Genomic DNA, 24,051 nt, shown 5'->3' on the forward strand with positions numbered 1-24,051 from the left:
GTAGGACTACAGAACCTGGAGATGCTACATTGTGGCAGAGCCAAAGTTCCCCAAAAGGCTTGATTGCCTCCATGGACATAAGCCTTGACTGTCTCTAAGATAAAGAACAGGACAATAGAAAAGCTCATTGTTCTGCTTGGTTTATGCCGACTCTAGTTTCGAACCAGTATCTGCTTAAGGCTCCACATTACAGCCAGCTGGAGAGGGCTCCAGCCACTCCTGAAACAGGGACCTGTGTCTTTCCTGCCTGAGAGGATGAAAAATAGATCTGTGTGTTTTATAGAAGGGACTCTGGGCCACCTTTGGATTAAAAGTTAGGAACTTCGGTTTTATGTTTCCATTAAAAGCTTTTCTGAAGAAATGAACGAACGAAGATACTCACATCAGGAGGTCATTTCCATGTTGAAAAACTCTTTATCAGGGCACTGACAGAGCGGAAAACTGGAGGGGAGCCTGCAGTGTGGTCTGACGTTATCACCTGCCCTCTCAGCACCCCACTTCCATGGGAAGGTTCTGGTGTCAAGAACTTGGTAAAGTGAAAATCTCTATACACATGCTGTCTTTCCAGAGCCAAGCTAAGCTGGCTTTATCGCATCTGTCTCCTTGAGCAACTAGAGAAAATCCCGGCCAAAAGCTGCAAAGAGGAGTAATATTTCGAAAACATACCCGCAGAAAGGCTAAAGGATTTGATGAATTCTGCCCTGAAGAGGAGAGATTTAACAACTGTCTTCAAACAGATGAAGGGCTTTACCCAGGGCCAGTGAGAGCCTGGAGGCCATGTGTTCTCAGCTTCACCGAGTGGTGATGGGAGCAGCCAGGCTCCAACAAGAGAAGCTGTTAACTTTAATGCACTCAGGACACAAGCCAGTGGTTCTGGGATGCTCCAGAGTGTGTTGGGCTAGGAACTGCTTCATTTAGGGGAGGGTAAGGAAGAAAGATGAAGGAGTAAAACTACATCTGGGTCGCAAGCCTACAGGAAATAATCTCCTAGATCTGGCATAGATTCATGTGTTCTGGTAGTCACCTCCTTTGCTGGTTCGGCTCTTGACCCCGAAGAAATGAACAAAATAATAATAACAACATCAGAAGGTCATTTCCATGCTGAAAACCCTTTACCAGGGCTCCGACAGAGTGGAAGACTGAAGGGGAGCCTGCAGTGTGGTCTGAAGTATACCCACACCCAGAGTCAGAAACCTGTCTTCCATCCTTTTCCTGAAGAGCTGGCCCGCTACTCTTGATGTGACCTTGATGAACTACACCCACAGCCCTGCTCTGGGGTCTCTGAATAGTCATTGAGCATCTTTGTATACATGAACACTGTCTCAAGGCCTTCTTCTTACAGCCGTCTTTCCATAGCAGTTCTCCCAGGTTTACTTCAGTGTGAATGAGGTTTACACTGAGTGACAAGAATGGAGTCTCCAAAACTATGTCCAAAGGAAATGTCTCCTCATCCCCATCTTCTGGGTGAAGAATCCGAAGCTAAGCGAGTGAGTAAAACAGCCGGGATTCCCGCCCAGGTCTGATGGACTACCAGGGCCATGCTCTTTTCTACAGAGGACACCGTGCACTTCAGCATCATGTGACTGCAGAAAGGAGGGGTAAGTGGGCTCTGCCCCCTGCTTTTCAACATCCATAGTCCACAATCCCACCAGGACCAGACTCGATGTAGTATGTGTGGTGTTTGTAGGGCAAAAGTCATTCAACTTCTACTGTGGATCCTGTACACTGTTGCAGACAGATTTGGGAGCCCGACATCCAACGGGCCCTACTTCGTACAATTTCTATTGCAGTTTAGACTCTGAATGATCTAAGATGAACATGGCCCCCAGATGCAAAGCAGAGGAAGATCCCACAGCTCAGGCCCTAACCATCTCCCATCCAGAGGGTCTGTAATAATGAAGCATTGCCATATTATTATAACGAATAAGAAGTCACATACAAATGACAGTGAAGGCAGAAATAATAACTTGCATTCACTGCAAGAAACAACTGTTTACACATTCGAGAAGTTGCTGTCTATACTTCTGTTACCTGAGCTAATTATGCTTTGACCTAATTACGGAGTGAGCCAATAGTGCCAGGCTTACCAGGGAGCCAAACGGTTGCTATTCATGATGAAAGCCAAACTAAGGACTATCTCAGACTGGGGCTCACACAAGAATGTTGTGTGATATTAGTGAAACACCTATGAGAAGATACGACCCTTCTGTCAGCTGCAGATCGTACCCACTCGTTGGCCATGAGCTCTGACACAGATGTCTATTTAATTACAGCGAAGAATAACATCACATGACCGGAAATGACCTTCAGTGTCAACTGGCCTGATCCCCTTATGTCTGGGGTCAAGTTCCCCAGTTTAGCCAAAGCACACACTAGTCAAATCCCATTATGGTGACCAGCACAGGATGTGCAAGTGATGGAATTTTATTAGATGGTTAGAAATCACATTAGAGCCTGCTGCAGCGGATGTAAACACCCAAGCTTCCTAACAGCATGTTAGCAAGAAAAAGAACCGTTGGAACACCCTAGAAGATGGGGGGTGTATTCACACGGACACCCCCCACACCTCCCTATGCACTCTCTGGAATTTGCATGTGTTGGAACATGTGTGCAGTATCTATGAATCTGTTCTTCCCATTGATGGGGGCGGAGCATGGAGACAGGGCTGCTGAAGTGATGCTGGTGGTAGAGTAATAGGGTAGTGACCCCCTCAGTTCACCGTTCCATAGAACACAACTAGAATCTGCACCCAAGAAAGAGAGTGGACGAGGACCTGTGAGTAGAATCCACAGTTTGTAGTGCATTTGAGTAGTTGGATTCTCTGTGACTTCTAGCCATGGTTTATCCCTCTCCAAGTCTTTCTTCCACCTTCCCAACCCTTACACAGCCAAAACCACCTCCAGACTGAGAGCCCTCTCAGGCTGGGCACAGGACTAGAGGAAGAGATGGATATGGTACAAATGGAGCTAGCACAGGCCCCTGGAGCGTCTGCCCGCCATTCACAGAAGGGAATCCCATGCCTAGACCAGCAGAGGGAAAAGAGAGCCCTCTTGACTGTACAGCAACACATGCTAGTACTTTACAGATCCTGGCATGTGTCAGCGTTTCTAAAGTAAACTCTATTTTCTTTAGATGAAAGAGATTAAAAAAAAATAGAGTTGGAATTTAACCCAATGAAAATTGCTTCAGTTATTCGCATGCAATAAAGCGTAGAGGCAGAAAAAAATCAATTGCTTCTGATTTATTTATTCATTCATTGTCCATTTCCATTCTCTCTAATGTAAAAAAAAGTATGCTGTTTATAATTTTGCAAGCCGTTAATCTTTTTGAGGAGAAAAAAAAATAGTTCAAGCCTGCCATTGGTTGCCTAGCATCTTGGCGCAGGAAATGCATGTTTAATTAAGGTTGGGGAAAGAACAGGAAAAAAGGAATTGATTTTTGTTTATCAAACATTTTTTCCAACATCTACAATCAGGACGTTATTGTAAACTCTCAAGTCTGATAAGCTGGGCTTTCATACTGTGCTTACAATTTTTTAAGGCAACTAACTGCAAGCCTCCCTCTTTGCTTGCTTTGTTACTTCTCAGACTGGCCTGAATGTGCATGCCTCTTGGACTCAAGGCATCTTCTTGTCTCAGCTTCCAGAGTGGGTGAGCCCTTAGGCATTTACCACCTGTGCTAGGATAGGTTGCTTTGTCTTCACCTGACTGTTTTATTTCACTTTATTTTTGTAGGTTTAAATATTTCACACTACAGATTGTCAAATCCTCAGCTCTTCAACGGCATATTCTATTCCTGGCTGTGCAGGGCCGACAACAGAGACGGGAAGCTGGGCATACCAAGCACAATGGCAATGAAGAGCAGAACATGGAAGATACCAAGTTTAAAAGGACGAGAAAAGCTTTTAACCTATGCCAAACCATCAAAAACGATTAAAAGAGGCCCCAGCTCTGGTGTGGTCCCCATATGCCCGTGATTATGGAAAGATTCTGAGCACCTGCTGAGACCGACGACGGACAAGCCAGATGAAAGTGATCAGGTGCCACTATCAACGAACATTTGCCTAGAGCAGCGGTCCTCAGCCTTCCAGAGGCTGAGACATGTTAATACAGTCCCTCACACGTGGTGACCCCCAAGCATAAAATTATTTCACTGCTACTTCATAACTGTAATTTTGCTACTGTTATGAATCATAATGTACATAGCTGATATGTGGCCCCAAAGCAGTTGCGACCCACAGGTTGAGAACCCCTGACCTAGCGCCTTTGATCTTACTTACGTAAGTTTTCTCCCATCACAGCCTTTACCTAGAGACGCTCTTTGTCTGTCTGTCTGTCTGTCTGTCTGTCTGTCTGTCTCTCTCTCTCTCTCTCTCTCTGTGTGTGTGTGTGTGTGTGACTTTGTGCTTATAATCTGTGTGAGTGTGTGAAATGGCCAGGTTTTCTAGCTGGGAGAACTAAGGACAAGAAAGTCCACCTTCCAACTGGGGACACAGACCCCAAACACCATTTCTTTCCCTCACCTCTAAGGGGAAGCGGAGACTGTCTTCCAGTCTCTCTTCCATGCCTCTAATACCAACTGTTGTGTCTCCCTGACCACAGAGAGAGGAGGAGAGGAAAGATGAGGTCAGTCAATGCATTTCAGTTCTGTTTACTCACTACCCTATCTAGTGCCCAAGTCGGCCATAATTGCCCTACACCCGTCTGGACAAGGCTGATTTTCTAGCCTCCCCTTGTACCCTGGTTGTACAGTCTTCCCCACACATACAATGCTGCACTTAAGAGATATTACATGAACAAGGGTGTGTGGAGTCAAGAGAAGAGGATGCAAAAAGAAGAAAGAAGATAAATATAAATATCAGAGAAAACCTGTGTGTTGTCTCATCTCATCAGCTTCATTTGCCTTTTGAGCAATCAGTAAAATGAATCTGCAAATGGTGCAAACGTGTAAGACTCTAAAGTCTGCCACCCTCTTTGTTCCGTTTCTGAACACCGTTAGACCAACTGGTTTTACTTCCTTTTCACCATACACAACACAAACCCCACAGAGCCTCCTGGGAGAGGGTGCGCTCCACTGGCATCTGCCCTGCACACAGCATTTGGAAACGCCTGTGTTACTGGTCTCTCGGCAAGTCCGAAACCTCCTTCTGCTCCACTACTAACAGATGGCTGGCTCCTTTTGGTACATGGGCACAGCATCTTCAGAAGAACCTTCCCCTGCTACAGCATGCCAACTAATTAAATGTCACCGTTCTAATGCCCTGGCCACGGTAGGAATGGGGAGACCCAGAAGACCAGGGCTCAACACAACAGGACGAGGGTCAGAGGTCATGCTCTCCTACCTTCACCTGATGACCCCGAGAGATCGATGATCACGTACACCTTTCCTTCTGGCTCCAGATCGATCTGCAAGGAAGAAAATGAGAGCGGGTCTGTTAGTGCTCGGGTGGGCCGCTCGAGGGTCCACATTTCCACCCAGAACTGTTGTAGCCAGAGGAGCAGCCCCATGCACTCAGCAGCCCACACTGTGTCAAGAGCGAGGCGAGTTAGGAGGGAAGGAGCTCCAGCACTGAGGGAACATCTACTGTGCTGTACCAGGAGGTCTGGAGGTCTGGAGCACCCCCAAAAGGCAGCATCAATCAGGGGTCTTAAACTGGGAGGGACCTTGCTTTACAATGGATACTTGATGGCTTTGTAGAGGCATGACTGTCTAGACGCTGACGGTCATGACTCGCAGAGAGAAAGCTGTAACTGGTACCTAAAGTGACCAGGGAAGTCACACGTATAAGGCAATCCCCACAGCTAAGGATCACCCAGCCTACCAGGTCAACTGCATGAAGGTTGGAAGGCCTTGCGTTATTGCCTTGTACAGATAAGGAAACTGCTCAAAGGTCCAGGCTAAGCGTCAGTGCTGAGATTTGATGCCAAGATCACCCAAAGGAACGCGGGTCCTTTATTCAATAGGACTGCTTCTCAGGAAAACAAGAGACCCGTAAGACGTCACTCCTGTTCTCAGTGATTCAAATCTCATTGTGATGTTAAAAACCAGGACAGTGATGAGCTCAGCTAATAAGAGGGAGAAAATAAACAGCGAGCAGCAGGATCCTGAGAGCAATGGACGAGAGCAGTCAGAGAAGAAACCACAAAAGCAAAGACGCAGAAAGTCCACTCCGCTCTGCCCTGAGTCCCCCATGCTTTGGTTCTGTGCTGGCTACATGGGTGTTCTGTGACCCACAGACTCCAGCAGGCTGTAAAGAGCGAGCCAGTCCATCTAACTGCTTACCCACGGCTTCTCCTTTTATGCCCAATTTGCTCCCTCCCCTACTCGAACTCAACTAACTCCCACCACACAGAACCAGGCAGTGGGAAGGAAATCAGAGGACTGGACCTCTTAAGACATCTTGGCAAAGCAGGAACCCTTTTTGTAGAAAGTGTGCTTTGTGTGTGTGAGAGAGTAGGAACTCTGGAAGCCTTGGCTCTCTAAGTCCACACGGTGGAACCCTCCCACCCACACCGGCCATCTGGAGACACAGAGTTCCAATGGGCTCAGCAGTGCCAGGCTTGCGCCCCAACAAGCTGTGCATTTCTTAAGAACAGGAACCAGCATCCCTTCCTGTAATTTTTCCACGGTCCCCAGCAAAGAGCAAGCACATGCTTAGCGAGGAATTCTTAGGAAGAGGCAGTGTGGTGACCGTCTCCTGCTCCTTCAGGGTCAAGGGCAATTTATGCCTCCTCTCTGAAGCTTTTCCAGATACTCCCATCAGGCCGCACTCCTCCCTCCTCTGGGTTCCCACAGCACACCAGACACATCCTCATCAGTTTTTAGTAAACTGTAGCACAGTTGTCCATGCCGTTCTCCCCCAGGCCACATTCCCACCCTTAGCTCACGTCTCTTGGCCAGAAAACACCCAATACCCATTTGGGGAGGTGGGAAAAGGCTCCAGATTCTAACGCATATTCTGTGTCCGCCACTGCTTCAAGTCTTCATGCCCAGGGAGAAACAAAGACTTGTGACTTGCACCGAAGCAGCAATTACACAAGACGCAGAGAGGGAAGCTGAAGCGGCCACACAACGACCATCTATGAACACCTGTGCGAGGGAAAGACACTCGGGATGAACAGATGTCCTCTCCAGGTCGCCCCTACCCTGTCCAGAGTTACAGTTTCTAGAGCCACTCAGGAGCTGTGTTGCACAGCCAGACTTAGCCCCTCAGGGCTGAGAACGCTAACTATCTGCTTCGCATTTTCATGAGCATCAGGTGATCTCTCTCCCACTGGTGAGGCAACTGAAGGAAGTTCAGGCACTCTGGTCAGAGAGTGAAGGAGGGCAGTGAGCAGATTTGTGTCACATCCAGGGACACCACGGGATGCACTTGTCTGAGCCTTGGCTCCAGATGAGAACCAAATACCCAACCGGGGATCTCACGTGATCCTTTCTCGTGCAATTCCACCTCCTGGGTTTGTCATTGCAAATCTGTGAAGAAAGCAAAGCTTCCCCGGAGCTCTCAAGCACGAGTGTGACCCCACCATAAACAAACCCCGGCCCTGGCATGGAATTACAAACAGGAAAGCCAGCCACTGGCCCTGCTGAACAGCGCTAAACCAGAATTCTATCCCTGCCAAAGTTCAAAACGATCAGGAGCCCTTTTGCCCCTCGAGCATGGAATTCAAATAATGTATGCCTTTTGGAGATTAGATCATCTCTGCAAACCCCCAAACAAAATGAAACACTTTCTCATATCCTCCAAGTCAGAGATTTCCCACGGCTGCAGACTGTATTGGTGAAGCACAATGCTATCTGTGTAAGGCAGGGAGGAGGGCAGGGAAAGAATGAGACGGGCAGCGAGGCCTATCCAAAGGCGGGCACCGAGCCTATCTCTGCAAAGGGGGAGTGCGGATCGTAGCGGGGAGGACCGGTCATTGACAGTAAAATGTATTAGGATATTACCATTCAAGATAGCTATCAGAAACTATCTTAGCACCCATGGCTCCCTTGATGCTAGCGAACTGCATTTCCCAACCGAAAAATAGAAATTAAGCCATTAAACTTGCCAAAAGCAACAAAGAGCTCTGCAGGGTGAGCAGATGGCTGCGGAGCTCTGGCCAAGCCCCAGTCAGCCGAACGAGGAGGCTTTGAGATTCCATCCAGGGTGGCGGGACTTCCGTGCCGGTGACTGGAAGGGTGGCCGAGTACAGAGTGTGGTAGAAAGCGGTCGAGCTTCACAGCCAAGTCTATTTCATCACAGATTCTGCCCATGGTTGCCTGGCCTAGATAAAGAAGCAATGTGAGCTCCCAGGCCTGCAACTTTGCAGTCTCAGAGGGCATCCATACCGGTGCCAGGCAGCTGGAACGACTTAGGAGCAGACCCCACCCCTCTCTCCAGCCATTCCCAGGTCAGCTCTGAACCCCACCTGCAGTGCAGGCTCATCCCACTTGCTCCAGCTGTAACCCTATTCGGAAAATCCTTTCTAGACTTCTTGCATCTCCTTGACACACTTCCTAGCTACTTTCCCTTTCTCTTGGACTGCGATCTGCCCTCAAGCTAAATCACCATTGGCTTCCCCACTAGCCAGGGCCAGAAGCCAAGGAGACAGTGGGGGAGATGTCCACAGTCCCTGGCCTCATACCAGGACTGAATCCCAGTTTTGTCTCTTACCCGCTGAGTGACCTCAGGCAATTATTTCCTCTCCATAAGCCTTGGCTACATCTGTGAAATGGGTTGTCATGGAAATTCCATGAGACAGAAATGCAAAGCATTTGGCACTCAGGAAATATTCAATGTGTGGAAAAGAGAACCGACCAGGACCAGATGCCCTGAAACAAGGAGGCTCTACAAGATGGCTCATCGGGTAGAGGGGTTTGCCACTAAGTCTGATGATCTAAGGTTCAGTCCCAGATGGTGGAAGGAAAGAACCAACTCCACAAGTTTTCCTCTAGTCCCTCTCTATATTAGTGCCATGCCACACATGAGTACAATGCGTATACACATCATACACGCGCGCGCGTGCGCACACACGCACACACACACACACACACACAGTCTTCAAGTTCCTCCTCTATAGTCCAAAATCCTTTCTACTCTAACAAATCCCCCCATATACACAGAAGACATTTTGCGTTCCCTAATATTACTATATATCCTTACAAGATATCAAATAACTTTTTAGTGCTACTATGACTATCAATAAAGGTAAGCTTTGTTTCCAACCTGGGGGCAATTCAGGGACAGGCAAAAGGTCCATGATGCCATGACAGATAGGAAGAAGGGATGTCACAGGTTTCCTGGGCATCAACTTGGCTTCAGATGCCTTCACACGCCTTGGCTTACTCTTATGAAGTCAATGACAGTCTCAGTTTCCAGACAGGAAAGGGGACCATAGTGAGCTTTCACCGCGGTGTCCCCCCAAAACTACCTCATCATGGAAGGAATTGATTCTGCCTCCACTCCGAGATCAGACTCGAGCTTTCTGCTACCCCAGAGAGGCCTCACTAATACCCTGGAAGGGTATTAGTATCCTCCCAGCCACATCGCCAATGTTGGTCTCATCCTTTCCAGTGGCCATTGGCTTCCCAGACCCAACCTTCCTAAGGCAGAGGGATGCCTTGTACATCCTTAGCACTGCACTGAGACCAGGGAAGGTGTGTGTGAAGACGCCATTCATTCCAATGAAGGAAAATGTCACAGAGACAGAAACCCCTGCAGCAGCAGAGTGTCAACACCAAAGACTCACATGGACTTCTGGGTGGTGACTGACCTTCTCTTATGCCCTTCATGGGTTGATTTTTATTTATTCCTCATAATTTACCTGTAAGGTAACAGGTAATACATTGGTCTATGAATAAGAATCAGAGATGGTAGCACATATCTTTAATCTCAATACTCCCAAAGTAGAGACAAGAAGGTTATGAGTTCAAGGCAACCCTGGGAAACATAATAAGACTCCATTTCAGAAAATCTCAGTAGCAGAGTGTTTGCTTAGATTCACAAGGTCCTTGTTTCAAACTCTAGCACTTCAAATAAACAAACAATGTTAAAGTTGAGTTATAGCCAGTGTAGCCACAGAATGCCAATGAGGGCACATCTGCTTCGTGATGTCAAGGTCATCATCACTACCTTGTCTCTAGGAATACAGCCCCATAACTGAGTATTATAGATGACTTAAAAAGAGCTAGCCACCCTCAGCTCCTAACTCTCAGGCCAAGGACCCTTCCAGCACCCCACACCCGTCCCCCATCAGAAATGCTGGAAGAAGTAGTTTGGAATAATCACAACACTACCAGGGAATGATCAACAACCTCCTTACCTACAAAGTATATTTCAGGCTTCAGTGACCACAGGTATCTATGCCTGTGTCTAGTGGATCAAGGATTTCAAGAGTTAGGCGGTCTGAAATTCAGTGAAACTTCCTCCTAACCACAAGCCAACTTTCACCTGAGACCTCTAGATAAACTTCCCCAGACCTGGCTCAGGCCACCTGGTTTCTCTTCCTGTTTCTCACCATCCACAGGCACCGAGCTTGGAGGGAAGGATAGATGGGGAGATTGGTTTGCACTGGCTTGGGTCCACCTACCGGGACTCAAGTAATTAGATGTTTTGTTTCTCTTTCTTCCTTCCTTGGGAAAGGTTGGGGAAGATGTAGGAAGCAGAAGAACCATCCGGAAAGGAAGCTGAACATAGTGGCCCAGGTCTGTAATCTTAACCACTTAGGAGACGGAGGCAGGAGGCCCATAAATCCAAAACCTGCCTAGGCCACAATTGAGTTAAGGCCTGCACTGGCAACTTTGTAGGACCCTGACTCCAAATCATAAGAGAAAATTGGGAAGATGGCTCAGTCACTGAGATGCCGGCTGCCTAAGCACAAGGATGTGAGTTCAGATGCCCAGCATCCATGTAAGAGCCAGGTGTGAGGATACACGGTGCAATCCCACTGCTCGGGGCTATAAAGACAGGAGGATATCTGGAGCTCACTGACTACCCAGTCAACAGGCAGTCCCTCCAAGTCAAGGGAGGGGTGCATCTCAAAAAGTTAGGGGGAAAAATGATAGAGGAAGGATTCACATAGCATCAACCTACTCATTGCTCCGCACACACATGTATGTGCTCACATACACGAATACAACACATACACACTAAAGTACAAAAGAAGATCTAACACGGTGGTAAAAGGCTTGCTTAACAAATACCAGAGAAAGTGAGAGAGAAAACAAAAGGAAGACTCAGTACCCAAGTCTGTAGCCTTCAGTTTGGGCCATTCTCCCACACTTAGGCACAACACAGCCTCAGGGCTTTCTGGCATGGGAGACACCAGGCAGAGAGGGACCATCTGGGAGCCAGCATCTCAGAGGAAGTTCAAAGCACCGAGCCATGGCAAGAGAGGGAAGGGGAGTAGGGGTGTGAATTTGACCCTAGTGCATTGTATACAAATACTATGATATTGAAAAACATTCAAACATAAAAACTGAGGTCATCAAGGCACGGACACGGCAATGTTGGAGCAGCTAGCACGTTGTGGCTCCTCATCAGGGGAGGAATCTGCCACCCATTCCACCGACAGCACACACTCACTGGTCACCACCGACAGCACACACTCACTGGTCACCACCGACAGCACACACTCACTGGTCAAGAGGCTGTGGGGTCCACGTAATGAATGTTTTTCATGGTTCCACTCTGATAATGGACAACCATAGAAACCGCTTCCATAAAATAATGGGGAAGGGTTGTTTTTTTCCCCTCAAATGACTCTCACTGTAGTGTAAAGAGATTACACAGGGGGCAGGAGGTGGCTCAGTGGGTAAGAGTGCTTGTGATGAAAGCAAGAGAACCTGGGTTCAAATCCCCAGCACCCACATGAAAACGCTGAGCATAGCCACTCACACCTATGACTCCAGCAAGGGAGGACAGAGGCAGGCAAATCCATGGAGTCACGCACGGGTCAACTAGCCTAACCAAATCCACAAGCTTCCGGTTCCATGAGAGACCCGACGTCAAAATTAAAATGAAGGATGATAAAAAAGGAGGCATGTGGCATCCTCGTCTGGCTTCCATATGTGCACACGAGTGCACTCATCCACCCCGTTCCCACACACAGATGCTGTACAGGCTTTCGTGTACATCCCTGCAGGGCAGAGTCTCGCTAACCAGCCTTTGTTTGTACAGTGCTGGGGACTGAACCCCGGGTCTCACGCGTGCTGGACAAGTGCTCTCCAGAACCAACAGACATTTGCGCATGTTGCCTCTCCAGAAGCATGTCCTATTAAGTTACTTCAACATTCACGGACACTGGGTCTGCACAGGTGGGTGATGGATGATGGAGGTGACTTGTTTTGAAGACATAAATCTGTACACAAGCGTCCCCAGCCGTCCCGCTCCCTGGGAGCCCCAAACTGAAAGCAACTCCACACACAACGGCGGGTACGAGGATAAGCAACCTGCACGGCATCCACACAATGGAAGTTTGCTTAGCAATAAAAATGAATAAATTAGCAATACTCATACGCTGTGCCAAAGACACCAAACACCATATGGTTCCATTTACATAAGGTCCTGAAACAGGCAACACTAACTTACAGTGACAAGAATCACAAAGGTGACTACATCCTGGAGGCAGAGGTGACCAATGACTGTCAAGAGACGTAGAAGAGTCTTTGGGAAGATGGACATTTTCTCCATCTTCAATGTGGTGATGACGGGGTTAGTACATACGTTTGAGGAAATGCATCAAGCTATGCACTCAAAATGGCCGCCCTTAGCTGAGAGTTGATTCTCAATGAAGTTGCTCTTTATAAAGAAAAAAAAAAAAGTCTAACTTCCCATAAGGGTTCCTCCACAAGCTTCCTTTAAATAAAAAACCATCTTTCCACCCCCAGAGCATTTAAATTTTCATGTTTCATTTTTAAAAATAAAAAGACTCATTGAGAGTTTTTCACGAGCACATCTGTCACACAACATAATGTACACCTACCCGCGTGGGTGCATACATTCACACACCACCCACACATGCGAACACACTTGCAGGCACACAGCTGAGCCACCCTCTCCTGTCGTCTGGGATCAAAATACAATAATAGCAAGAAAAACACATCCAACATGTGGGTTTAAGAGTCTACCGGATTCTTTAACCCTCTTTCTCTAAGTGTGGATCTCCATTTTCTCACAGACAAAATGAGATGACTTTTCCAAACGCTCTGTAGTGGTTAGTGGGGACCTGAAAGACCAAAATGCACCGAAAAAGCTAAATAAATAAATAAATAAATAAATAAATAAATAAATAAACAAACACCATTTGATATATCACTCTGCAAGTAAGAAAAAGATCTAAATGTGCTGGGCGGTATCTGGGATTCAGAAGTGGGAACGACAAGATGCAAAGTGTTTATATGCCAAGCTGTCGTGCAAAACAAGGGCGTTCGTGTGTGGGTGGACGCACACACTCCAGATATAGAGCCTCTCTAGGGGAACGCTTGCTTTCAAGGTTTTTGTAAGTTATTTAAATTTAGTTTTGATTCTCCTGTATCTGTGAGTGTTTAAGTATAGGAACACACATGTTTAAAACACACATGGAGAGGAGAGCACATCCTTGGATGTTGGTCCTCGGCATCTACCTTGCTCCAGACAGGATCTCTTGGTGCCTGCTGTGACATCCACCAGGCTAACTGACCCACAAGCTTCCTGGGATTCTCCAAGCTCTGTATCTAATCTCACTGTAGGAACAATGGAATTATAGAACATACGACCTTTCCTGGCTTCATATGGATTATGGGATTCTGAATTTAGGGTCTCACACTTATGAGGCAAGGGCTTTACCCACTGAGACATCTTCCCACCCACTAGCAAGACATTTGGTCAACAAGAAGTGGAAGCCTCCTTACGAGATGGACACCACAGGATATGGAGACCAGAATCGGGTCTTCTTCTCCGTTCCTAACCCTTTTGTTTTTAAATTTTTATTCAGGATCATTTGTTATATAGTTTTAAGTCAGCAACTTTTCACAAAATAAAATGTCCTTTTAAGTGTATTGGTTGAGTTGGCTTTCACTATTGGACACATCTTAGTAAGTAACCCTCAGATCTGGTGGGCACTCTGTTTTCTCATCATTCACAACAAGGTCATGGGAACTAACTGAAAAGCAGCCCACCTTTGTGAATCTTACATCATCTAGAGCAGAAACCTGCATGACACACCTTAGCTCTCGATAGACCACAAGTGCAGTAAACACAAGTTCAAATCTGCTGCTTTCTCTTTCCAGCGGCTCAGAGAGAGCTAGCAGCTTCTTCTGGTGACAGAGGTGGCGCAAAACAATTAAGCACTGAAAAGTCTGTCCAAGACCAGCAAACACTTGATGGTGAGCCAAGCCTAAGGGGGGCATGTACGAGGATGGACACTGGCAAGGTGCTGCCCATAGCTGGGCAGGATTTCCAGGCACGGAGAGTTCTAGGGGAAAGGGTAGAGACACAAGGAGACACAAAGGAAGCAGGAAAGCAGGATGGATAGCGTCTCTATCTTGGAAGAAAACGACAAAACACAGCCATATGCCCTAACAGAAGGTGGTGTGGGCACAAACGGAACAAATAGCAGAAAACGTAATCCTTGACCCTGGTCATTCCGAAGTGAAAAGCTCCTTGCTATTATCTTGCATTTTGTTTGGGAATAATCTTTTTGACAACTGTGAAGAAGTGCCACTCTGACTGGTTTAATAAAAAAGCTTAACGGCCCATAGCTAGGCAGAATGTCCAGGCACGGAGAATGTTGGGAGGAGACACGGGGAGGCAGGGAGGAAGCAGAAAAACAGGATGGACAGTACAGTACATAGATAAGTGAGCCTCGGGGCAGCACACAGATGGATAGGAGTGGGTTCTCTTAAGTTAAAAGCTAGCTAAAAACAAGTCTAAGCTATCAGTTGAGCTTTCATAATTAATAAGTTTCCGTGCCATTGTTGGGGAGTCCTTGCTAGAAAGTCCAACTACACATTTAGATGTATACTTACTTCATTTTCCTGCTCCTCACATTAGACCAGCATGGCTTAGAGATGGAGTATATAGACACTGACACCAGACTGCCTGGGTTCAAATCCCAGCACTGCCTGTTCCAGGCTGTGTGGCACTTGCTTTGATTTCTTCATCTCCTTGTGAGCTATCCCTTGAGCCCAGGCTTTGTAGCTAACAAAAACAGTGATACTTTTTGGATTCAACAATGAAGCCATGAAAGCCTGCATTGTCCTCTTAAAAAACCTGAGTTCAAAGTACTTGAAACCATAGCAAAGCAGCCAGGCAGATCAGTGAAGACAAACAGGATGCAGGCTACCCAACAGCAGTCAGTCGGTGCCCCCGGCAGTCGGTGCCCCCCGGGCACATTCCTAAGTGACGATATTCTGGATATCAAGTCTGATTTGTTTTTGCTTTGCCCCATACTGTTGGAATCATATTCTCTGAGGAAAAAGAACAGTTTGGCAAAGCTTGTAGAAGCTTGAAATCTAAGAGTCAAAAACACTTAGAAATAACTTGGTTCAAAAACACAAAGAAACAAATTAAAAGGGGTCAGGTCTTTTTCCTTTTCTTTGCCAAACCGACCGTGTTCTTTCTCCTGAGTTATGTATTTCTGCACTATTTTGAACTAAAATTTGACCCAAACTGACTCTAATGGTGTGCTTGTTTTTCAGAAGGCAAAACTCACTTGCCTGCTTGAGATGAGAAGAGAGTCTTCCGCCCCATCACTCCCAGGAGGGACAGATCTTTCACAATCCCTATTGAAGTTTTTCTCATGACCACTGCCATGCCTTTAAATAACACATGCCTCAATTCCCTGGCTTCTTCTCCAGGTGTTTTCTTGGCCTTGCTGCTGTGATAGATGGGAACTTGGTTCAGCAGTCACCTTCCTCCTCATTCCCTTTCCACTAGACATTCCATGTCCGAATTCTCAGTTTTTAGGCAGTTGATCGAGGTCAGTGGAATAAACTCACCTCACATAGATGGGGACCTTAGTCTGATCCTCAGCAACACACACACACACACACACACACACACACACACACACCTCGTTTGCGCCTCTATTTTTCTCAATAGCTAGAAAAGACTATCTAAAATGTCAATTTCTAATCGCATCAACCCCAGGCTATCTCTTGGCCCTGCACATTGTAACTAGAAACCATCGGTGCTTCCAGCACTCCACGTCCTCCCCGTCCCCACACCTTTGTAATTTATATCTTTGTTAGACACTCAAGGATGACAAAGCAGGTAGATATTCCGTTTTCCTGCCACAGTTAAGTTCCATGCTTTGTTACACAGTGGCTCTCAACTCTGGAAACTAAAATCGTTCATATACGAAGGCCTTATAAACTGCCTGTATACGTACATATTCATACTCTTATCCATGTACAAAAGTGGTAACTCACATGCTATTCAGTGGACCACATAGCATCAAACTCAGAGTCTTTGGCTTCCATTCAGTTGTTTTTCTATAACCCCCAAAGTTTCCCAGGATCCTTCTGAGTTCCCTCCCTCATTTGGCTCGGCAGCTCTCTAGGCTGGTGCTCAGCTATGGTGCTGGACGTGACTTGGGGTGCAGTCTCTGTTGTCAGGACCCACTCTCTCTTGTTCTGGGTCTAGGCTAGGGAAGTGTATTCTGGGTGCAATGCTGATTAGTAGTGGGTATGAGGCCAGTGTGCTAAGACTCGGCATGCCTGCCCTCACAAGTGAGCTTGATTAGATACAGAATTCTAGGTTTTTTAAAAAAAAACATACGCTATCAGACCATCCTTTTAACATCAATACGGCCAACACAGACTCTGATGTCAGCCTGATGGCCGTGGCTTCCTTTCTGGAAGTCTGGGGCCCTTTTTCATCCTCGCTGTTCTTGCTGTTGCTAAATTTCACAGGGACGTGCCTCAGAAAGACTTTTTATATATATTTTTTGATCACTGTGTCTCTGTGCTGAACTTGTGGAAGCTACTCTGAACTTGTCAAAGTTACTCCTCTATTTATTTTTTAATCCTTTGTCATGGTCTTTTATTTCATTTTCATTCTTTTTCTGAAACACCTATTACTTGGATGTTGGGCCAGCGGAATTGATCCTTAGGTGTCTGGCCATGTAAATAGGTTTTTAATTCCATAGTCTAGATTTCCTTGACTTTATCTTATTATCCTTTGACTGAACTTATTTCTAATAATACATCGGGTTTATGCATATGATTTCCTACTTCCTTGTGGCTCTCTTCTCTTCTTCTGGTACATACATACAGCACATTTCGAAGAATACCATTCCCATCTGCCCTTAGGGTTGGACAGAGGAGTCCTCCCTTGCAGCAGGAAGCCCGGATGCTTTCCTTTAAGCTTCTGAAGTGGCCCTCCTCCCTTGGTTAATTGGCAATGGTACATGGCCCTAAATTGTCCTGAAAGCCTGGATCCGACCTCTTCCAGTTCCTCTCAGGTGCTCTCAGCCACAGTCTATGGAGTAGCAGAGAAATGGTTTCTTCTGGAAACTTCCACACCACATTTCTACCTCTCCCCTAAATATTCTATCATTTCTTTTGCAAAGGGCCTTTCAACTTTTCACCCTAGGAGTCAGCCTGGCTCCAGGTCCTTCTGCACTGAGATCAAGGAACATACATCTCTACAGCTAGGTCTATCCATAAGCTCTTGGTTTCACTCCTGCCCTTGGGGTAAGCATTCTTCGAGCCTGGAGTCTTTCAGAACACTATGGAGAAGCTGTCTCCATGCTAGGCTGCAGAACCTTCCTAATGCTGCAACCCTTTAATACAGCTCCTCATCTTGGGGGGGAGCTCCAACCATAAAATTATCTAGTTACTACTTCATAACTGTTATTTTAGTACTGGTATGAATCATAATGCAAATATCTGATAAGTAGGATATCTGACCCCTGTGGGGTCACAACGCACAGGCTAAGACACACTGATCTATACTGCTTTGAACTGAAGCTCCTTAGTCCCTCTAGTGCGCTCCACTGGGTGGCATCCTGCTGTCTCCTGGCCCAGAGTTTCAGGATAAGTGTGCTGGGGTTCTCCATGTTTTCCCCTTTACTCTTGTGTACATGGAATCTTCAGTGGACAAAGGAACAGACACAGTTGCTTAAAAAAAACCTCAAATGGAAATTTCCAAAACATGTCACCTGAGGTGATATTCTGCAGAGCTGGCAAGAATGAGGGAGACAGAGACACTCGTGTAAGAGTGTGCCCATGGAGTGGAAACAGCTGCACATGTGTAAAGAAGACTTTGGCATTACATAACAACAGCAAAACAAAACAAAACTCCCTTGACCTTGCAATTCTGCTTTTGGGAATTTATCTCATTTACATATCTTCAAAAGATGATCATTACAGCATTTTAAAGAACAACAAATTAGAAAGTAATGATTTAGTTAATAGCTTACTACCCAAATAAATGGCAGACTATTCAAATCATTACACACCATGCAAAAATATTTAAGATTATACTTAATAACATGAAAAACTATTCACAGTGTGGTATTAAATGTCAAAATTAGTTTATAAAGGAATATGTGCCCTATGATCCAATCTTGTGAAGACCAGTGTGTGTGTGTGATATATTTATAATCACAATTTTTAAAAAAGGACCTATGCAAAAGGGGTTGAGGTATGATTTGTGTGTGTATATGAATAGTTTTTAAACATTCTACCTTTCTCCTAGTTTCTACTACACTTCTTGATTAAACGTAAGTGCACTATTCTTTTAAGAATATTATGCAGATAAATCCCTTTATTCACAAACAAGGAAAGGCAGGCACAAAAATGTTAACAATACGTTCAGGCTGTATGTAAACTGCTTAGAATCAACAATCAGAAGCTCAGCTTTCTTAATTTATATAATTTGGGGATACAAGTTAAAAGTAGGGCATGACTTTAAATTGCACATCTCTAAAAAGTTTAATTTTGAGGTCAGTGGGAGACTGCTCATTCCTAACCAGTGGGAGAGAGGCCAGTGCGCTCCTCAGCTGGACCCGGCCTAGACAAACCAAGAAAAAGATACAAAAACTGAGCTGGTTGGGGCTGAACACTCAGCTCAGGGGTGAAGAGCAGTGGCTGTCCTTCTAGAGGACCCACATCTAGTTCCCAGCACCCACCTTGTGTGACTCATAACCACCTGTAACTCCAGTTCTCGGGGATCCGACGTCCTCTTCTGTAGGCACCAGATACATATGACACAAACATATACATACACAAAAATATGTCTTTAAGAAGTGAGCTAAATCTGACGGTATTGGAGCATGCCTTTAATCCCAACACTCAGGGGGCAGAGTCAGGTAGATCTCTGTGAGTTCAAGGCCAGCCTGGCCTACAGAGCGAGTTTCAAGACAGGCTCCAAAGCTACACTGAAAAACCTTGTCTTGGAAAAAACAAAAACAATAACAACAATAAAAAAAAAACCCAACAGCAAAAAGAGAAGTGAACTAAACTTGACTTTTGATCAGCATGCTTTTCTCTGTAAGGTGAGGCTATTCCGTGTGTGTGTGTGTGTGTGTGTGTGTGTGTGTGTGTATGAGTGCATGCAGTAGGGGGGCATGGAAGTGGGGGTGATGTAGCTCCTTGTTTCATATTTTATACCTTTCACGTAACACACTGTCGTAGCCTGCAAACCTCACTGATCCGATGATGAACAAATGTCCTGTTATGAAGGGCCATACAGCCCCCCTTAGGTGGCGGTTGTTACTTCTACAACCATCCATTGGAATACTTCCTTCTTATCTGCCTTGGATGCTCAACATGGAAAAGGCACTAAGAAAACCAAGCACAGGTCTCAGACTCTCATCAGGGAAAGTAAAATAAAATCTATTAGGCAAGGCAAAATCAATGGCACTTTACCCTCAGTCAGATATCCATCACTTGAGTCTGTTCTATGATAGCAGGAAATTTTTAAACGTTTTTACATTTATGTGAAAACTGTGGGGTGATGTATATAAGAAGTGTGGCACAGTTTTCCGTTCTCTGAGACGGAACCTGTCTTTACCCATAATGACATGTTTGCGTGCTCAGCTGGCTTTCTCTATAGCCAAGTGAACTCATATGAATTCAGGTACAAATTATATATGAAAGCAGGGACTATCTGTTCTCTGAATGTGAACAACTCTCATCATCCAGCCAGGTCTTGTTGGCTACACAGTTCTGAAGGTTGGGCCCTTTCAGATGAATGGGTGAATGCGGCTAGATACACAGCTTGCCCTTCCTTCTCTGAAGCTCACACCAAGTCAGCTAAAGGGAAAAATAGTTCCTATCGACAAAGCAAATGGGTTTTAAGGCTTGCATGTCCAAGTTCTGCTTGTCAGGGTGCTTCTCCGGGGATATCTCTAAGCGAGCTCTTGGATTTCCACTGGCTACCTGGACCAACACAGATCACACTGCTACTCCATAGACTGCCTGAGAGCACCTGAGAGGAACTGGAAGAGGTCGGATGAAAGGCTTTCGGGACAACTTAGGGCCATGCACCATTGTCAATTAACCAAGGGGAGGAGGGCCACTTCCCAAGCATAAAGGAGTTTCTCAACCTTTCGAAGACGTCCAAGGAAAATAAAAATTTCAAACTTTAAGTCAATCCTCATCGTAGCCAATGCCCAGTGTAGGTGCTGAACCTTTAGTTGGTTGGCACTTCCAGTATGTTCAGCTCTGTTTACAAAAAGGCAAGTTCAAAGTTTGAGATAGGAGACAAATAATTACCCAAGGTCACAGAGGAAAGCCTTCCTGATTACTGAAATTAGTCAGCCCATGTACTTCGTGGGGAGAACAAGGAGCATGTGCAAAAACTCAGAGGTGGGTGAAGACGCGGCCTTATGTATGTACAGGGAGCAGCAGGGACTGAGGTCAGAGAGAGGATGTGCCATGTGTTCTGTGGCACTGGAGAGCCAAAGCTGAGTTGGTGTAAAGCTATGGCATGCCGTGACTCCCGCTTTAAAATAACTCGTCTCCACGCTGTGTGGTGAGAACGAGAGCAAGGCTTTGGCAGCCAGGTAGCAAGAGCAAGTGCTGGTCGGGAAGGGGTGGGTGTGGCGGAAGAGATGGGATGTCGCAGAGTGTGCATATATGCTCAAGGATTGGCTGAGGGGTTGTGTGGAAGGTAAAGAACAGGAAAGTTGGGTGTAGTGTGGAGCCCTCGAGCCTGAGAAGCCACGGAGGAGCCCTTTCCTGAACAGAGGCCGAGGACAGAGAGAAGAATGGGTATGGGCATTTGCACAGCAGAAGGTGACAATGCTGAGGACAGCTGGACACACAAATATGAAGGTCAAGTGAAAGGTGGACACTTAAGAGCTCAGTTTGGAACACAAGTATGCTGCTGTGTACCGGCAGTCCAAGCACATGGGAGGTAGAGGCAGGAGGATTAGGAGTTCAAGGCTGGCCTTAGCTACAGACGTATGCTTCCTGAAGGTAAAAAAAACTAAAGTTTTTTTTTTCTTTTTGTAAAAATTTGAATCAATATAATTTGGCAACAAAACCTCACCCAAATTGACATAAGGATATCTGTTTTTATATTTTTAATTTACTCTTTGTGTGTGTGTGTGCGTGAGAGAGAGAGAGAGAGAGAGAGAGAATATACATGCTCCCATATACCATGGGTATGTGTGTGTGGATGTGTCTGTGTGAGTGTGTATGTGTGGGAGAGAGAGAGAGAGAGAGAGAGAGAGAATATACATGCTCCCATATACCATGGGTGTGTGTATATGTGAGTGTGTATGTGTAGGAGAGAGAGAGAGAGAGAGAATATACATGCTCCCATATACCATGGGTGTGTGTATATGTGAGTGTGTATGTGTAGGAGAGAGAGAGAGAGAGAGAGAGAGAGAGAAATATACATGCTCCCACATGGATGCCATGGTACATGTGTAAAGGTCATAGAAAGACTCCAGGAATCAGCTCTTTGTTTCTGCTGTGAGGGAACAGAACTCAAGCAATCGGGCCCAGCAAATGCCATTACCAACTGAGCTTCTCACCAGCCCACAGGCTGTTTCTTATCTATATCTATCCCACTGAATGTAAATAGTTACATATTTGTGCAATTAAATCAATGTTCATTTGCATGATTATGAATGCATGCCTTATGACCTTTTGTAGTTTGGGGTAACATATAAAGCACAAAATAAATTAACCTAAAAATCTGATAAAGTCTGGCTTTCCTACAACCCAGACCACAGTTTTGGGTGAAGTATCTGCATCTGAGCTTTGAGTCATGAAGCTGGAAGAACGAGGGGTGGCACTGGGACCCCCAGACACACAGACCAGGAAGGCAAACATACATCTGCTCTCCCTTTACAGGCCTGACCTCTGCTGCCCTGGGCGGAGACTACTCCGACCTGCCTCCTTCCTCTCCGAGGTCACCACCAAACACAGTCAGATAAATTTCACATAAAAGCTTTCTTAATTTTAACTTTCTCTGCCTTTCAAAGAGATGGGTTAAAAACAAAACAGAACAAAAAACCCTGAACCCAGCACAACACACACACACACATATGAACACACACACGCTCTGCAGGCGTCAGTCAAGCCTTAGCACTGACCTCACGCACCACTGAACTCACTCTAGGCCCTCTTTGCCAGATGGAGTCTGTGTGGTAAAAAACTAAAATGCAGAAACTGGACTAAGCTTCGAAGTTAGCATGCAGGAGAGATTGCTGCTGCTACAATTGCCCCAACACATTTGCATGTCCTGCCCTCTCCACTCAGACCCCCCCAACTTCTGCTAGGAGGAAACCCGAAAGCTGTTGTGAGGGCTCCACATCCCAGGCCTGTTGTAAGAAAACAATGATGTATAAAACTTCTGCCTGGACCCATTCCAGGTGCCCCCCGGGGGCAGCAGGAGTGCATGTGTGCTCAGAGGTGCATGTGTGCCTCTCTTAGCACACACAGGATGTGCTCAGAGGTGCCTGTGTGCCTGTCTTAGCACACACAGAGGCCTGGGGACCAATGCCAAGGGCAGGCTGCTGTGACGGAGGAAGTTACCCGCAGCTTACTCTTGTGGAAAGCTCCAGGCTCATTAGCATATTTGCTGACCTGGCTGCGTGACCGTTAATACTGACAACCGACTTGAGAGAATCTTCTATCACCTAGGCGGTGAAGCTCTGAGCAGGTCTGTGAGGGGATTCCTGGATTGGATTGCAGGGGGAAAGACCCACACTCTCTCCCATGGGTTAGGGTCCCAGACTGAACACAAAAGTGGACATAGCTGGGAATTAGAATGTGTCATGACTCTCTACTTCCTGACCAATGTCACAGTTACGAACTGCCTCACACCCCGGTCACTGTCACTTATCCGTCATTCTCGTAACCTGTGAACCCGAATAAACCCCTCCTTGCTTTGCATTTGTGAAGGCAATGAGAAAAGTAAGGAATCCATGTGGCTTGTAAACAGTGAAAATTTACCATGGAAAGGTAACTCATTCAGCCCACAAACGGGGCAAAAGTGCTGCTAGCCTTTCCAGAGCATCATGTGCAACCTCCCCCAGCCACTTCTGCCCTACAGCTGCTTCCCAGGCTCCCAGAACTTCCATGCAGACCAAATATCAAACCATTCATCTACGGAAGAAGAGAAAAAGACAGAACTCTCCATCAGAAATTCTGAGAACTCCTTATTCATAAACAGATGCAGCTTTCAACAAGCAAGAAACGCTTGGCAGGTGAGATGGAGCAAGAGGTAAGGGTGCTTGTTGATGAACCCAAGGACCCGAGTTCAATCCCCAGGACCCGCAAGGTGGAAGGAAAGAACAAACTCCCTCAAGCTGTCCTCTGACCTCCATATATGTAGCATGGCATACATGTACACAAATAATAAATATGATCTTAAAAAAATTAAAGCAAACACATGTAGGAGGGGAGGGGTTGGTGGTCATTACATACCAATGGAAAACGGGTTATTTTCTAATTGCCTTTTGAGTATGCATGAAATTTTTCATAAATTATAAAGAGGAAGATGGGAGAGAGCACGAAAGGAGTGCAGGAGAGAGGAAATTATCAATTTAACACCCACACTAGTCTGTGCTCCAAAGGTGTACCCTGGGTTTCTCTAATGGCCTCAACTGACGAGTAGAGTCCAAT

The 24,051-nt window shown here is 46.1% G+C and overlaps 1 protein-coding gene across 5 annotated transcripts in view; it reads right to left on the reverse strand.

Annotated features, from left to right (window-relative positions):
• Prkce (protein kinase C epsilon) overlaps positions 1-24,051 on the reverse strand; it is a 515,277-nt gene that overhangs the window by 318,993 nt on the left and 172,233 nt on the right. For all 5 annotated transcript variants that reach the window (XM_085690953.2, XM_085690952.2, XM_085690954.2 and 2 more), the window contains one exon: positions 5,342-5,405. In XM_085690953.2, coding sequence (XP_085547079.1) covers positions 5,342-5,405 — 64 coding nt within the window. The remainder of the gene's footprint in view (positions 1-5,341; positions 5,406-24,051) is intronic.

The sequence above is a fragment of the Myodes glareolus genome, chromosome 6, assembly GCF_982192425.1.
Source record: "Myodes glareolus chromosome 6, mMyoGla1.1, whole genome shotgun sequence".
Classification (NCBI taxonomy): Eukaryota; Metazoa; Chordata; class Mammalia; order Rodentia; family Cricetidae; genus Myodes; species Myodes glareolus.